The 15,843-nt window shown below is 49.4% G+C and overlaps 7 protein-coding genes across 7 annotated transcripts; 3 read left to right on the top strand and 4 right to left on the bottom strand.

The window, feature by feature from the left end:
• Positions 1 to 328: 328 nt before the first annotated feature.
• On the bottom strand, positions 329 to 2,147 carry ASPVEDRAFT_132762 (threonine dehydratase, biosynthetic; the record flags this gene model as incomplete). The annotated part of the gene is made up of 3 exons (XM_040806956.1): positions 329 to 1,629; positions 1,689 to 1,905; positions 1,962 to 2,147. The coding sequence occupies 3 exons, from the start codon at positions 2,145 to 2,147 to the stop codon at positions 329 to 331; spliced, it is 1,704 nt and encodes a 567-aa protein (XP_040668159.1).
• Positions 2,148 to 3,331: 1,184 nt separating this feature from the next.
• Positions 3,332 to 4,471, top strand: rcf1 (respiratory supercomplex assembly factor RCF1). The gene is made up of 3 exons (XM_040812454.1): positions 3,332 to 3,467; positions 3,538 to 3,608; positions 3,677 to 4,471. The coding sequence occupies exons 1-3, from the start codon at positions 3,430 to 3,432 to the stop codon at positions 4,099 to 4,101; spliced, it is 534 nt and encodes a 177-aa protein (XP_040668158.1). The 5' UTR covers positions 3,332 to 3,429; the 3' UTR covers positions 4,102 to 4,471.
• On the bottom strand, positions 4,244 to 5,062 carry ASPVEDRAFT_672044 (LYR motif-containing protein 2). Its single transcript, XM_040815936.1, has 5 exons — positions 4,859 to 5,062; positions 4,746 to 4,803; positions 4,602 to 4,684; positions 4,525 to 4,548; positions 4,244 to 4,471 (listed from the first exon to the last, which is right to left on the bottom strand). The coding sequence occupies exons 1-5, from the start codon at positions 4,940 to 4,942 to the stop codon at positions 4,412 to 4,414; spliced, it is 309 nt and encodes a 102-aa protein (XP_040668157.1). The 5' UTR covers positions 4,943 to 5,062; the 3' UTR covers positions 4,244 to 4,411.
• A 400-nt stretch (positions 5,063 to 5,462) lies between these two features.
• On the top strand, positions 5,463 to 8,057 carry ASPVEDRAFT_132581 (elongation factor G; the record flags this gene model as incomplete). Its single annotated transcript, XM_040806936.1, has 4 exons — positions 5,463 to 5,665; positions 5,736 to 5,847; positions 5,908 to 7,937; positions 8,003 to 8,057. 4 exons carry the CDS (start codon positions 5,463 to 5,465, stop codon positions 8,055 to 8,057), a joined length of 2,400 nt encoding a protein of 799 aa, XP_040668156.1.
• Positions 8,058 to 8,471: 414 nt separating this feature from the next.
• Positions 8,472 to 9,951, bottom strand: ASPVEDRAFT_83899 (alpha/beta hydrolase; the record flags this gene model as incomplete). Its single annotated transcript, XM_040817462.1, has 5 exons — positions 8,472 to 8,536; positions 8,595 to 9,356; positions 9,416 to 9,616; positions 9,686 to 9,759; positions 9,842 to 9,951. The coding sequence occupies 5 exons, from the start codon at positions 9,949 to 9,951 to the stop codon at positions 8,472 to 8,474; spliced, it is 1,212 nt and encodes a 403-aa protein (XP_040668155.1).
• Positions 9,952 to 10,429: 478 nt separating this feature from the next.
• Positions 10,430 to 13,067, top strand: ASPVEDRAFT_28985 (uncharacterized protein; the record flags this gene model as incomplete). Its single annotated transcript, XM_040810181.1, has 2 exons — positions 10,430 to 10,716; positions 10,787 to 13,067. The coding sequence occupies 2 exons, from the start codon at positions 10,430 to 10,432 to the stop codon at positions 13,065 to 13,067; spliced, it is 2,568 nt and encodes an 855-aa protein (XP_040668154.1).
• Positions 13,068 to 13,202: 135 nt separating this feature from the next.
• ASPVEDRAFT_671825 (TLD domain-containing protein) lies at positions 13,203 to 15,469 on the bottom strand. The gene is made up of 2 exons (XM_040815934.1): positions 15,295 to 15,469; positions 13,203 to 15,211 (listed from the first exon to the last, which is right to left on the bottom strand). The coding sequence occupies exons 1-2, from the start codon at positions 15,338 to 15,340 to the stop codon at positions 13,338 to 13,340; spliced, it is 1,920 nt and encodes a 639-aa protein (XP_040668153.1). The 5' UTR covers positions 15,341 to 15,469; the 3' UTR covers positions 13,203 to 13,337.
• Positions 15,470 to 15,843: the final 374 nt, after the last annotated feature.

Genomic DNA, 15,843 nt, shown 5'->3' with positions numbered 1-15,843 from the left:
TCCATCAATGTCCTTTCTCTGAATTACCTTTTTTCGAGGATAAATAAATGTAAAATTTAGAGATAATATTCGAGTTTCTGGATGAAAAGTGTATTGGAAAACCGTGATATTTGTGGCATAACCTTTCATACTCATGAAGTTACGGTTCTAACTATGGGCATAAGAATAGCCCTATTACAACTCTATACAGCAGGTAGTAATTGAACTTGACAATGCTCCCCCAAAAAAAATCACCAATCCCGCCCTAATACAATCCGAACGCCGAATAATTCGCTGTGTAGGAGTGAAAAGCATGGCTCAAGGAACACATAAACCGTCGAACATAATTTTAACGACGAAGGAAAGTTTTGTACGTTTCGGACTCGGTCTCTTCAGTGAACCGATACCCAAGGTCACGTAGGAAAGCCTCGAGATCTTCCTTCTCAGACTCAGGACACTGAATGCCAGCCAAAACCTTGCCAACATCGCCACCATAATTCCGGTAGTGGAATAGGGAGATGTTCTGACTGGGACGAAGGGTCCTGAGGAACTTGGCGAGCGCTCCTGGTCGTTCTGGGAACTCAAACATAAACAAGCGCTCGTTGCTCACATCACTACGTCCGCCAACCAAGAACCGCACGTGCCCTTTAGCAAGCTCGTCATCGCTGAGGTCTCTCGAGTCCATACCGCCTCTGGCTAACTCAGCCATAATATTTACCAGATCATCACGGCCAGTCGAAGCGGACAAAGAAATACCCATGAGGACATCGGCAGAGTTGTCATCAGCATAGCGGTAGTTAAACGCAGTGACGGCATGTGGGAGAACGACCTCCACTAACTTGGCGAAAGCACCCGGCTGCTCAGGGATCTTGACACTCAGGAGGGCCTCTTTACGCTCACCTAAAGCGGCACGCTCTGCAACAAACCGCAATCGGTCGAAGTCCATGTTCGCACCCGAGGTAATCGCAACCAGCTCACGGCTGGTGTGAGGGCTAGGGTATTTCGCAACGTATTTCTTCAAGCCTGCAATGGCGAGAGCACCCGCGGGTTCAATGATGGACCGTGTGTCTTCGAACACATCCTTGATGGCAGCGCAGGTTTCGTCGGTGGAGACTAGGATAATCTCATCCAATACTTCACGAGCCACACGATAGCATTCCGATCCAACAGTCTTGACAGCTGTGCCATCCGCGAAAAGACCCACATCATTCAATAGTACACGGGAACCTTCGCTTACTGACTGGGCCATTGCGCTGGCATCGTGTGTTTCCACTCCAATCACCTTAACGTGCGGCGCAATACGCTTCAGGTAGACACCGACACCGGAGATCAAACCTCCTCCTCCAATGGCGCAGAAAACGGCTTCAAGCTTTTCCAAATTTGCTTGGCGCAGAATTTCCATTCCAATGGTTCCTTGTCCAGCGATAACGTAGGGGTCGTCGAAAGGCGGGATGCTTGTAAGGCCATGCGTCTTTTCCAAGCGGTGGGCTTCTTCTTTAGCGCCATCAAAATCATTTCCATGGAGGACAACGCTACCGCCAAGTCGAGCGACGTTCAGGTGCTTGATGGCGGGTGTGCCCGAGGGCATGACGATGGTGGCGGGAATCTTCAATTTGCGAGCCGAGTAAGCGACACCTTGGGCATGGTTACCTATACAGGAAGATTCGATCAGCTTTTGCCTTATATAGCCCGGTTTATTTAATGGTTACCTGCTGAGCACGCAACAACTCCTTTCCACCGCTGCTCGTGGGATAAATGAGCCATCTTATTGTATGCCCCGCGGAGCTTGAAGCTGAATACAGGGAGCATATCCTCCCGCTTGAGGAGCACTCGGCATTCCATGCGGTTACTAAGGTTGACGGCATGGTGAAGTGGGGATTCGGTGGTTATCTCGTAAACGCGGGACGTCAAAATCAGGCGAAGATACTAGAGATAACAATGTCAGAGGCAAAGTAACCTGGAGTGGGAAGAAAATGTCTCACATCCGGGTAGCCATTGGGAAGCAGGAAGGCATTAGGAATGTCCCATGATGGCGGGCTTTCAGGTCCCTTGTACTCATCCTTCTCCGAGGTAGGGGTGGGGATAGCAGAGTATTCCGTTAGAGCCAGGGTGCTCAACTTCGAGGACGTTGGGGTCGCTGCGCCATTCGCAGACGCTTGGTCGGTCATTTTGAGAAATTCGTTTTAGTAGTTACGTGGTATAAAAATGGGAAGTATAGAAACGCTCCAAATATTAAACCGTTGTGGAAGAATGGATTCGAGCGAGAATATTATGACTCGAGCTTGCTTCTCCGGGGGAAACAGAAAAATTCCGTGATCGGCGCGGGGGTTATGTCATCAACCCTGCGTCCCAGCCCTACCTTCCTAAATCGGAGAGTATACTTGCCAACCTTACTGCGTTCCGCCTTGGGGTGCGAAGTGTTTCGAAGTACTTTGCTCTATGCTAGTAACTATCGACAGATATTGGCGTACATAAGGGCTCTACTGGTGGCTAAATAACGTGCTGTCATTCTTCGCTCCGTCCGTCAGCTGGTATCTCTGAATGTACGGTGAAACCCGTATTCCATTCATCCTGGTTCGTCGAAACTGCGGTCACGGAGGGGCCAGAGAACGCTGGAAATAGTACCTCCATACCGATGTCCACGGGTTTAGAGTGAACATCCCCGTTTTGGGAAAGAAAAAGCCTCCAACCAAACCTTGTGACCTGTGTCCAGTTGTAGTTGACTTCGTACTTGATAGTACCACGAGCGTCAGGCCGTGTATAATTTTCTCTCCAATATTACATGTGCGATGCAATTACCTATACAAGCTGCCCTTCAAACAGCTTTGAGCCTACGAAATAAATCCCTAAGCAGCTTCCTCACCTCCTCGTCTCACAGAGTGGCATGATCCCGCTCGTACTGGTATAGTGGAGCGCTAACCCTAAAGCCGGCCGCATCAGTACGTACCAGCTCTCTCTTTCAAACCCAACACCCACCAGTGAGAAACGGCCCTTGATTTGTACTAATAACAAGTCCAGTTTGGCTAAGATTCATCGCCGAATAAAATGTGAGCAGCAGCAGCAGCCTAAGCTTTCAGGCCGCATCTTGTAGTATGTTCGTCAAGCAAGAACTATGGATAGTTGTGCGACTGTGAAGGCTACACATTTGGTGATATAAAGGTTTGAATATAATGTAAAAAGGAATTTGGGATTCTCCTTATTTTAAACTATTAGTGTTGCTCACTTGCGATATAGTACTAAGTAATCCTTAAGTATATGTTGGTTAGCACCGTACGAGTCGATACAATACCGAAATTACACGAAATTGTGCCTCGCGGAGATGAGAATGCTCCCGACGTCACAGGTGCGATATCTCCAACACCCTATCAGCCAACAGCGGAACTTCCAAGGCTGAGCATTATTGCGCACTGATTCAGCAAGTCGCCTATATCAATTAGGGACTCAAAAATAATGAGCGGACCTCTTCCTTCGTCTTTCGAGGGCAATCCGTACGTTCCCGCGAACTTGCAAACCCGGTGTTTTCGAGCACGCGGACATCTTCTGACAACCGCTTGCTAGTCAATTCGAGGAGGAGACGCCCCTCCAAAAATTTGGAAGAAGATTCAAGGAGGAACCTTTAATTCCACTAGGTAAGTCGATCCTGGGGAAAAGGAAGAAACAAGAAACTTGGCTGACTCTTATCACCTTCCGAACCTAGGATGTGCTGCTACCTGTTATGCGCTCTACCGCGCCTACCGATCGATGAAGGCTGGTGACTCAGTTGAGATGAACCGTATGTTCCGCGCCCGTATCTATGCCCAAGCGTTTACTCTCGTCGCCGTGTGTGCTGGAGGAATGTATTTCAAGACCGAGCGGAAGGAGCGGAAAGAATTCGAGCAGGCCCTTGAACTGCAAAAGGCCCAGGAAAAGAGAGATGCGTGGGTCCGTGAGTTGGAAATTCGAGACAAGGAAGATAAGGAATGGAGGCAGCGTCATGCTGCTATGGAAGCGGCGGCGAAGGAAGCGGGCAAGAAGCCGGTATCCCCAGGGCTCGATGCAGCTCGCTCTTCTCTTGAACCCTCTGAAGAGAAGTCTATTGGAGTGTTGGATGCTGTGAGGGAACTGATCGCAAGTCGGAAATAAGGCCGCGAATATGCATTTGTTCGGTTACATGTATTACTAAACTCGCTCTCCTATATTTAACTTTGGCGTTTGGGATTGTACATATGCTTTTGAATTTTTATGTTCTTTTTTCCCCTGGCGTAATCTATGACTTTTCACGGCCACCTATTGTAGCTGTGTACTATTTACAGGGTGTATTAGAACAACTGCATCGTGTCCTTGGGTTTTGCACATTGCATGATGTAAGGCAGTATCCAAGCATGAAGGTTGGCAATAAAGTGCTCTTGTGTCTGGGGATGGTTGCGGCTGTTCTTTCGCCTAGGCATTAGCCTCAAGCTGTGGCCTGTTCATCGATATATCGTTTCATCATGTCAAATTCAGACTTTCCCGTCTAATCTGGTCAGCAGGGCTTTTGTACAATTGAACATCAAGAGCCTTCCTTACCGAAGTCAGGTACCGGATATGCTGCTGTGAGAGAAGTCAGCATTTTTATTTCACGGCTCAAGCCAAGAGAGACCAACCAAGTCGGAAACATTCCGCTGACGCTCAAATTCAGTACGAGCGTAATCTCTTAGCTCTCTTCGAGTGGGAGAATTAGGGATTTCTTGGTACAGACTGTCAGCACGGAGGATGAACCATATGCTCGAGATAGACCCGGCACTAACTGTGTAATGCTCTGACGATTTCGCGCCATAGAGAAATAACACGCTGCCTCTGAATAAACTAATTATTTGTTAGTACTATACTAGAGTACCAACTATGGCTATACCGAACTCACATGGTCTAAGCTAACCGCTGGTTTCCTAAGCTTTGATGGCCGGTTGGAAGAGACCCCAGCGAACAATTTCAGCGATGCCCGCATTTGGCCAGATCATGTCACGGTAGTCACCGCTAAAATTCTAAATTATCCGATTGTCATGGAACCGAAATTGTGCGACAACCTCTGAGTCGTGATAGACCAAAGTTCCGTATACGCCACCCCAACGAACGAGTATAAATTGGTGGCGCCGTAGGAAGGGGAAGGCGGTGATGTTTTGACGCTAGTCATGTACTGTTACATACGGGAACAATACATACGAAAGCAATTAATATCGATACGTGCGAGTCCCTTGTCAAAACCCGAGAAAGAATAGATGAATTAGTAGAATCGAGTTATTCAATTCCAATGGATCATATGAAAATAGACGTAGAATGTGGTACTTTCGTAGATTTTTCGCGATTCTTGTTCGACGAATTGGCTCCGAGTGTTTACCGATCGACATCGGCACGTGATTTGTGCCTGAGTTTCCCCGAACTTTTTTTCGGAGGAGAGACGGAGATTTGCGCCCTGGAGGTTGAAGCATCATTACTTGGCCAATTCCTGGTGCGATTAGCTGACAGCCATGAGGTGTCCTTCTATTGCGCGGTTGCCACACCGTGCTGTTTCTGGTTTGACCAGATCTCCCATCAGACTTCAATCTCAGACTCTCCTATCCAAGCGATGCGCGTCAACGGCCGCTCTCCGTTCCGCGACTCCGGTCTACCAGTCAGTCCTGAACAGGCGTTATCAACAAATAAGAAATGCATCGGGTACTGCGGCAGCTGTGTAAGTTTTACAATGATACTGAGGCGTTTTATATTCTATACTCGTTCGCTAATACCATTTTCTCCTTCAGTCTGGAGGCGGCTGCTCAGTCACCAGACAGCTTGTCACAGGACGCAATTATCGAGAACCTTAACCCCGTAGAGGCGGAGAGGTTATCTCGAGTTCGCAATATCGGTATTGCTGTATGTCGCATGTCTTGTCGACACCAAGGGATGAATGGATATCTAATCGATCTCCTATAGGCACACATCGACAGTGGTAAAACCACATGTACAGAACGAGTTCTTTTCTACACCGGCCGTATCAAGGCAATCCACGAGGTTCGAGGTCGCGACAGTGTCGGTGCGAAAATGGACTCCATGGACCTGGAGCGTGAAAAAGGTATCACCATTCAGTCGGCTGCTACATTTTGTGACTGGGTCAAGAAGGATGAAGAGGGCAAGGACCAGAAATACCATATGAACTTGATTGACACCCCCGGCCATATCGATTTCACCATTGAGGTCGAGAGAGCGCTGCGCGTTCTTGACGGTGCCGTCATGATTCTTTGCGCTGTTTCCGGTGTGCAGTCTCAGACAATCACAGTCGACCGTCAGATGAGACGCTACAACGTCCCTCGAATTTCCTTCGTGAACAAGATGGACCGCATGGGTGCTAACCCATTTAAGGCTATTGATCAAATTAACTCTAAACTCAAGATGCCCGCGGCAGCCGTTCAGGTCCCTATTGGTGCTGAGGACGAATTCGAGGGCGTAGTTGATTTGGTTCGCATGAAGACTATCTATAACCACGGCCCTCGCGGTGAAGAAATCGTCATCAAGGATGAAATTCCGGCGAAGGTCAAGGAGATTGCCGAGGAGAGGAGAAGGATGCTTATCGAAATCCTCGCTGATGTTGATGATGACATGGCAGAACTTTTCTTGAGCGAGGTCGAGCCCACCGAGACTCAGATAAGGGATGCTATTCGCCGGGCAACTATTGGCCTGAAGTTCACTCCCGTTTTCATGGGTTCTGCGCTTGCAAACAAGTCTGTGCAGCCTATGCTGGATGGTGTAATTGACTATCTGCCCAACCCGTCCGAAGTCCAAAACCTTGCCCTTGACAAGAAGCGCAAGGAAGCCCAAGTGAAGCTTGTTCCCTATAACTCCCTTCCATTGGTCTGTCTTGCATTTAAGTTAGAGGAGAACAGCTTTGGACAGCTGACATTCATCCGTGTGTACCAAGGTACCCTCCGGAAGGGTACATACGTCTACAACGCGCGTACCGACAAGAAAGTGAGAATCCCCCGCATTGTCCGCATGCACTCCAACGAAATGGAAGATGTATCGGAAATCGGAGCTGGTGAGATCTGTGCTGTGTTTGGTGTTGACTGTGCGTCTGGTGACTCGTTCACCGACGGCCAACTTGGCTACACCATGTCGTCGATGTTCGTTCCGGAGCCCGTTATCTCGCTTTCGATAAAGCCCAAGCACAGCAAGGACTATAACAACTTCTCTAAGGCTATGGCCCGTTTCCAAAGAGAGGACCCTACTTTCAGAGTGACGTTCGACACAGAGAGTGAGCAAACTCTGATCTCTGGAATGGGTGAACTTCACTTGGACATCTATATTGAACGTATGCGTCGTGAATACCGCGTCGACTGCGAGACCGGCCCACCCCAGGTTGCCTACCGAGAAACTATTGGTCAACGTGTTGAGTTCGACCATCTACTCAAGAAACAATCGGGAGGTCCTGGTGACTTCGCTCGTGTTGTTGGTTGGATGGAGCCTACCGGTAAGCTCGAAGAGAACGAATTTGAAGAACAAATTGTTGGTGGAACTATTTCCGAGAAGTTCCTTTTCGCTTGTGAAAAGGGATTCCACCTCTCTTGTGACAAGGGCCCTCTCATCGGCCACAAGGTTCTCGGGACCAGGATGGTTATCAACGATGGTGCCACCCACATGACCGATTCGTCAGAAATGGCCTTCAAAAACGCCACTCAACAGGCCTTCCGTAAGGCTTTCCAGGAGAGTAGCCCTGCCGTCCTCGAGCCTTTGATGAAGACTGTAGTAACTGCGCCTGCCGAGTTCCAGGGTGATGTCATTGGTCTCCTGAACAAGCGTGGTGCTACCATTAACGACTCCGAAGTCGGTGTCGATGAGTTCACTGTCTACGCTGACTGCAGCCTGAACGGCATGTTCGGCTTCAGTTCCCATCTTCGTGCCGCCACCCAAGGCAAGGGCGAGTACACCATGGAGTTCAGCCACTACGAAAAGGCACCTCCTCAGGAACAGTACGTTTTCTTCCAACCCCATTTATAGTTACTTGAACTATTGGCTAACCTAGTACCTTCTACAGGAGAGAACTCATCAAGAAGTACCTACAGGCCCAAGCCGACAGGCACAAGAAATAAACTGGGTATTCCAGCATTTGAATACATCATACCCACCCTTCTATGTTTCATGGAGGGGAATCTAGAGATGAGGACGTTTCGATGAATTTCTTTCCAAACTTTGGAACTATGTATTACTTTACTCTCCAATATAGACCAACCCTGTGGGCTTGTCTTCCTTTCATGTTTTAATATCACATTGGCGCCGTCATGGCTTTCTTTTGGGCGATAATCTAGGATAAAAGCAGGGATGTTTTGTTACTAAGTTGTATATATTAATCTCATGATCCTAGATCTCCTCTCATGCAACGTGCAAGACTATGGAAGCCATTATATTCCTAACTTTAGATGTTCTCCAGTCGCAGGTATACCGTGCGGAATGCTTCCCATAAACCCATTTAGTCATCAAGTTATGTATCACAAAATAGCACAGCGTTATCGGTGAAATGTCCTCAGCACTTCAAAGGCGGCTTCAGAAAATGTGGCCACACGGTTATGGCCTGAAATCAAACGTTAGTTGTGCCACTTATCAAGTATAGCGAGAATCCAATGACATACCTCCGTAGTGAACTTTCTTCCACAAGACTTCCTTAACCAGCGCAGGTTTATCAGGGTTCTTTTCCAATAAAGGAGACCGGATGTAGGACTCTAGAGGGAGAGAAAGGTTTGTCGCGGCCTCGAAGACACGAACACCCTCGTACCAGGGAATTTCGACATCATTTTGAGCGTGCAAGATAACTAGCTTTAGGCCATTATCTGCATACGTCGGATTAGACTTAGCCATACTTCCGTCAGCGCCGGTTAATCTTGCGACTCTTGCAGCAGTATCCCAGCGATCTACGATGTGGCTCCTCGCCCAATTTTGAAATCGGGGGTAGCCGCGTAGCGGGGAAAGTATAGGAGGAGTTATTCCTTTGACACTGTACGACTCGATAAGGTTAGGTACGTTGCTAAAGGACGCTATGAGGACGACACCGGCGAAGGGCTCCGGGTCCTTGATGGTGGGTTGGACGGCATTTGGATTGGAGGAGCCAAGCAAGAAACGCTCTGCCACTGCAGCACTAACTGCCGTTCCGAGGCTTTGGCCGACAATTGTAATTCTGGAAGGCGAAATGTTCAGCGGGCTAGACGTGAGGAAGTTTAGTAGGGCGACTCCGTCAGTAATGAGGCCCTCTTCGGTGGGTGCTCCGGTGGAAAGCCCGAATCCTCGGTAGTCGATGGAGAAGACGTGTATTGGGTGGGTAGAACTTGATAGGCCAAGAAGCATACGGTATGTCTCCGGCCGTTGGGCGGATCCTAAATGGCCAGCGTTACCGTGGACTGTAGGAATGTTGCTGGTTAGTTGCATTTGAGCCCCAAAATCAAGTTCCAATACTCACAGCTCACAACCACCCGAGCATTCGGATCGTTGGCCAGAAGCTTGAAGGCAGGAGTTAAAGTATAGTCGTCCACAGGGCCTGCGGGTTTGTTCACATCTAGCTCGGCTGCATGCTCATTACACATGTGCAAAGGAAGAAGGTGCCAGCCATAGATAGTTTCATTATCTGGCGTGACTAGGTTGAATGGCTGAACTTGCGTCCCTGTTTGAGGTCAGTAGCTGGAAACCAATTGAGTAGGTTCTAGGTTCACAAATAGAATAAGCAACATACTCAAGAACCCGAACGATTCCACCAAATTGACGTCCTCCCATAGGGTGGGATTGAGTTTGTTTAGATAGACCGCACTACTCCCAGCCAAGACACTAATTAGAGGCTGCCATATGCTCGATTGCTAATAGAGGGTTTCGCATAGAACCAGTGACATACAATCTCTGGACCTCCGCAAAGGTCAGGGAGCAGACGATGCTCACATAGATAAGGCCACTAGCTGCTAGCAACCAGTACGCCTTTTTTAGGATGGGGTTAAATTCGACCATACTCGGGACAAACCTGAATATAATATTAGCAAGCATGAACTTAACAAGAGGTAGAAATTATTCTGATTGTATTCCGAATCCAGAATCCTGCAATCGATGGAATGCATGTACATACTTGCGCAGACTAATTAACGAGAGCAGAAGAGCATAACCACAGCTCCAAAAGCAATATTAAAGAGCGAAGTCAAAATGAGTTTATCCAGGAAAGGCGATGTCAATATTCCAAGATGACATTAAATCCTGTGGTTGGTGAGCTGGAGGATGGAGAGATTAGGCTCGTCGGCGATACTCATGTGAAGAGATACTGGTTGGTGCCTCAGGCTGAAGGGAAGCCAGGCCGCGGCCGATCTTCCACGTCTTTTTAGGATCCTCGACTCCCAAACTCCTTCATCGCGCTCATCCTGCGAAATGCCCACCACTTTTTTCGATAGGCTCCCTTATCTTCGTGTCTCTTAATAACCCATCGTGATCGCCATACATGGCTGAGAAACGCAGGCTCTCCGCGCGTGAACGTCGCGAACCTGCGGCGAAGCGACGAGTCTCCGAAGCAACCACGAGAGCATTATCACCAGCGCAACAGACGTCAAAAAGAAAAGCTTCCACGCCTGCTGCCGCTTCGTCACCCACTTCCACGCCGAATACACCCGTTGAAATCGTCGAGCCACCACTCCCAACCAAAATTAAGGATGGGGAGCCTCTTCCGACCCTCCCTTCGGCCCAGTCTGCGGACTTGTCGCTCAAAGAATACCAATCAATCGCGGAAAGGTATGGATTTCCTTCCTCCGATGAAAATATATTTATTCTATTTGCCAGGCACTAACTGATGGTATCATAGCGCGGTTCTTCTGACCTCTTTAGAAAGGTCGAAAAAGAAATGGCTCAGCGACGGTATCCTCGAGCGTTATTGGACAAAGCCCAAGAAGACGAAGAGGGACCAAATTGAAGGCAAAAACCCGCCGAAAGAGTCGATGTCAAAGGTTGGACCCTGTAATATTGTGGTCGGGCCTCACCTTTTCGATGCGATGCTGTATACGGTCAAAGACCCCAACGCGCCACCTCCAGTTCAATATACCCCGGCACAGCGGCCAATGGTTCACTATGGCCATCCCAACAACTTCCAGCAGTATCATCCTTACCCCCAAGCCCCCGCTCAGAATCAACGACCACATCCGCCCCAAGCCGCCCACGGCACACCACCAGCCCAACAGGGCCACCAACACGGGCGCCCGCCGCCTCCGCAGCCCTCCAGAACCCCAAACAACCAGCCCCTTCAGCGCCCTTCCGCGCCTCAGTCTGCGCAGCGACCTGCTGCTAACCAGAATCCTCCTCCCCAACCACCAAAACCAAATCCCGACCCCGTCATTCAAATGCTTGCCACGCGAGCTGCACAAGATCCTGAACTGAAGGCTTTGATGAGATTGGTTGCCTCGACAAATGCGACGCAGGAACAACTGCGCACATTCCAAGCACATATAGACGAGTTAAATGCGATTATACGAGCTCGGGAGCAACAACAACGCCGTCAGCAGCAACAATCATCATCATCACAACAGCAATCATCGCAACCGGCAACCCCTACAGCAGCACAACCGTCACCCCGACCCTCCCAACCGGTAGCCCAAGCGCAACAGCAGCCGCCAACGCAGCCGCCATCGAAGGAACAACCGCAGGGACCATCGCAACCATCGCCAGCAACTCCCCAGCAACAACCTCCACAGCAGGAACAGCAAACCACTACAGCGCAAGCCCAGTCACAGCAGCCACAAAAATCACCTCAATCACACCCTCGAGTCGAAGTGCAGATACCTAAGCCTCCACAGTCCAATTCTACTCCTCAGAACGCGAATACGGACTCAGCAAGCCGCCAACCGTCTGCTTCACAGCCTACGCCCGCAACCCCCCAGGTTAAACAGGAACCCGGTGCAGGCACGACGGTTCCAACACCAATGCCAGTCCCAGCACAAGCACCGGCACCTCCTGTCTCGACCCCAAGCACTGGTTCTGGCCCACAACAAACCCCTGGAACACAGCCAATGGCACCTCCGCCGCCGCAACCGCAGCCTCAGGCAATGGGTCAGAGGCCAGGCCCACAATATCAGTACCAACAACCGCCATATCAGAGTCAGCCAATTCAGTCCCGACCGCCGCAATACGGATCTCCGACCCCATACTATCGTGCTACTCCGCCACGGCCACCACCCCCGCCGAGACTGAATTACAAATCGGTAGTGTTTGAGTTTACTTCCCCGTTGACTCCATATGGAAGCAGCACTTCAGGACACGCGGGGTCGGGGGATCGATACCTTTTCCCAGAGAATTCGATTCTAGAATGGCTCTCTGGCGGCACCATAGTTCTTGCTTCTTTCTTGCTAGTCCGGAAACTAGATCCCAACACACCATTCCCAATTGAAACCGCACCGGACACCGGCCCCTCGAGAGCAAAGGGAAAATCAGCGTCGAAATCCAAGAAAGCTGACAAAAACAAAGACAAGGCCGGAGAAACCCAGAAGGACAAGGACAAAGCCAAGGACGGGGATGGCAGCGCCAAAAAAGGCGACAATAACACTCAACCTTCAGAGAATAAGGACTCTCCCGCTGTAGACTCCAAGCAAGGCGTTCAAAGTGGGCAAGACGACCAAAAGACTTCGCAGGCAACTGACTCGACCAAATCGCCAGCCCACGCCAAGGCAGACGATGACAAGAAGCCCTCGAACCTGAAAGAGTACTATCAACCTATCACTTTTCGCATTTACAGCGCGAACCCGAAGGTTCTAGAACCGTTAGCCCGAGTTGTGAAGCCGCAAGATGAGGTGCGCAAGTACATGAATGAAGTCATGGACCGCGCCGAGCGAGCTCCCGATGGATTCCTTGCCTACCAGCTTCCGCGCGAGCAACCTGCCGAAGAGCTCGAGTCAGAAAATGATAATAAGAAAGGCAACACGCCCGTACCGGGATCTCTTGTCAGTGGACGCAGTAAGCTGTCGCGAGGAAGGACAGTTGGCGAAGACTCGGATGCTGAGAATACCGATAGACCCATTGAGGAAGAGGAGGAAGAAGAAGAGGAACTAAAGGATTTTTACGGGCCACCGACTGGTATTTTGCCATTGGGTATATGATGGATTATTGTCTCGCTTATATCGTTTTGGAAGCGGACTGCGCCTTCCTATTCCATGTGTATTGGAGTAGCCACTATATAATAGATATCAATTACTTCTCCCGCCCTGCCTAAATAGACCTCGTGCTGGGCATAGAATATACTAAGCCTTGTACAGCTCTTTATTCACAAATATAATAAACCACTCCATACAACGATACATCAATGGACCATGAAAAGAAATTTGAAATTAACTCCAAGAATTACGTACAAACAACAATAATTAATTATATCAAGTGCTTCCCCCAGTCCTCCCAGCACCGCTATCATTCCCAATTATTCCCGCCGTCTCCAACAACCACCTCGCCTGCTCAACAGCGGAATCTGCGCCTCCGGCATTAAAATTGACATGGCGTCTCCGCTCCGCCTCTCTAGCCTCGAAATCCCATTTCGCTTGTTGCAGTTCAACGGCGCTCTTCTTTTCTTGCCCGTTCGATGATGAGCCATCCGGGTCAGGGAGCAGGCCCCATATTTCCAGGTTATAAATTTCGATACGCGTCTTGGATGGAGATGTGGAGGAGGAAGATATTGATAATTGTGCACTGGGGGGTAGAAAGACACCGTTAGTCCCGAAAGAGGAAACGTGGAAGTCTGCGAATTCAAGACCCGTGTCGATTGTAAGACTTCCCGCGCCGTGGGGAGTGGGTGGCAGCTTTTGGGTTCTGGAGGAAGGCGGTATTTGGCAGCCGATTGAGATGCCGTGGTGCGTTGAGAAGTAGGCGATGGGGGTATTTGGTGTATCAAGAACGGATGAGGACGGGTTTCCTGGTAGCAGGACGTGTTGAGGAGAGAGTTGGAAGAGAGAGTGGAGGACGGAAGTGGAGAATTTCGAGGTACTGTGACTCGATGTAGGTGATTTCCAGGGCTGGGGTAGGTATGCGCCTATCTTGAGTGAGTTGCCTGTATCGGTGTCTAATCCTTCGAGCAGGAGTAGTGTTCCTGATTGCCAAGTGAGGACGTTGTGGGAGAAGGAGGTCAGCGAGGAACCGTGTGCTGCGGTTGAGAAAACCGGGTGAAGGCGGACATTTCCGTGAAGAATGTTTTTGTCGGCCGACGTTGAAGGAAGGAAGAATGAAAGGTGGGACACTATGCTGGAGCTCAGGATGGCTGATTCGAAGCTTCCCGGAACCGTAATTGGTATAGATGAAGCTTCCACAGGTCCCGAATCTGATGAAGCTGGGTCCGTTTCAGCGGTATCACCTCCGCGGCTCCTAGCGAAGTCTAAGTTTTTGCTGAAAAGAAGGTGTTCAAACAATGGCGTTAGCGGGTCGAAGAGGTAGGGAAAAGATGTGGTAATCGTGTCTGCGAATGTTTTGTAACTGATCCCTCCAGACGACTCTTGATCAAAGGCCGCCAGAATGCTATCCGTTTCTTCTCGTACAGTTTTCATTCGTTCTTCAGTAAGATCAGCCATATAGAGGTTGACATCCTCTAGAGTCTTCAATGGGGCGACAACTAGCAAGAGCATCAGAAGGCGACGAAAAGTGCTCACAGAGATACGAGCCTCATAGAGTCTCCTATCTATGCGTGAGTCGTGCTTGAAAACTTCGATGGCATCCAACGATTCCAGTGCAGCAAGCGCGAGGTCATCATCCTCATCCTCGTCATAATTATCGTTGGCTGGCGCATCAACATCGAACCCAGGAGCGTGTGAACGGGGTGCATCTTCAGCCTTGTTCTCATTCTCATTCTCCGGTGGCCCCTCAACTTCCTTTCTTCCAACATCGGCAAGGCTACCAAACAACAACCTGATCCTGTTCTTTTGCCCTCGACGAAGAACCTTCCCGTATCGCTCCGTCAGCAACACGGCCACCTTAACCATAGCCTCAAACGTGAGAACACTAGGGGCCAGGGAATTCTGGAAAGGAAAGGCTCCAAGATACGAAACCATGCGGAATATAACTGGGCCGGCATCCAAAGGGCAATGGGCGTCACTTTGGTCCGGGATACCAAGGAAGTCAGAGAGTGTTTTCTCGTTCCAGTACTTGAGTCCATCCTGTTCTGTTGCACGGGTAAAGAAGTTGTCTTTGAAGTGGGTGAGCTCTAAGGGCGTGAAGCACTTTGTTGCAAAACGTTCCGCCAGTATGAGGCTCAAATTTTCTGTTTCTGTATTAGGTCACTTCTGCATCAGACGAAAAAAAAAGGTGTATAGCTTCAGTTTCCTAAAGCGTGCAAGAATAGGCACCAACCTGGAGAAGCATGCCCAGCATCTTCGCGTGACTGTCCAACGCCCATTTTGTTCGAAGTAGCAGTCTAGATACGAAGACAACGAGACAGTATCATTAACCGAAACCGGCTCGCGTTTTCAAGGCCAACTTTTAGGATGAAAGGCGTGTATAGTGACGGCTTGCCTAATGACTGGTAAATTGGCCATCTAGCGCCAACGAAGTCGATCTCAAGCGATTATGCGGTCTAATAGATGTTGGAAGTGCTATTGTTGTAGACTAGGTAGTTTGAAGCTGCTAGAAATTGTAGATAATGTCGACGAGATGAATGAGCCTGGTTTCTTACACTTTTGTTGATGCTGAGGGGTCCCCAGGATTTCAGAGCGGGCGTGGGCGAGACGTCACTTACGCAATCGGAAAATCGGATAAATATAGAATGTCAGGCCACGATCTCCGTAGGGTCCATGAGTTAATCTTAGTCACAATCGTTTCCCTTTCTCTTCATTATTTACTTGGCCTCTACTTTCAATATCTGCATTTCATGAGAGGATAGAACAATCGGTTTGCCCTCGT

This window comes from Aspergillus versicolor (assembly GCF_001890125.1).
Source record: "Aspergillus versicolor CBS 583.65 unplaced genomic scaffold ASPVEscaffold_5, whole genome shotgun sequence".
NCBI classification, from domain to species: domain Eukaryota; kingdom Fungi; phylum Ascomycota; class Eurotiomycetes; order Eurotiales; family Aspergillaceae; genus Aspergillus; species Aspergillus versicolor.
This window is presented reverse-complemented; position numbering and strand designations above follow the sequence as displayed.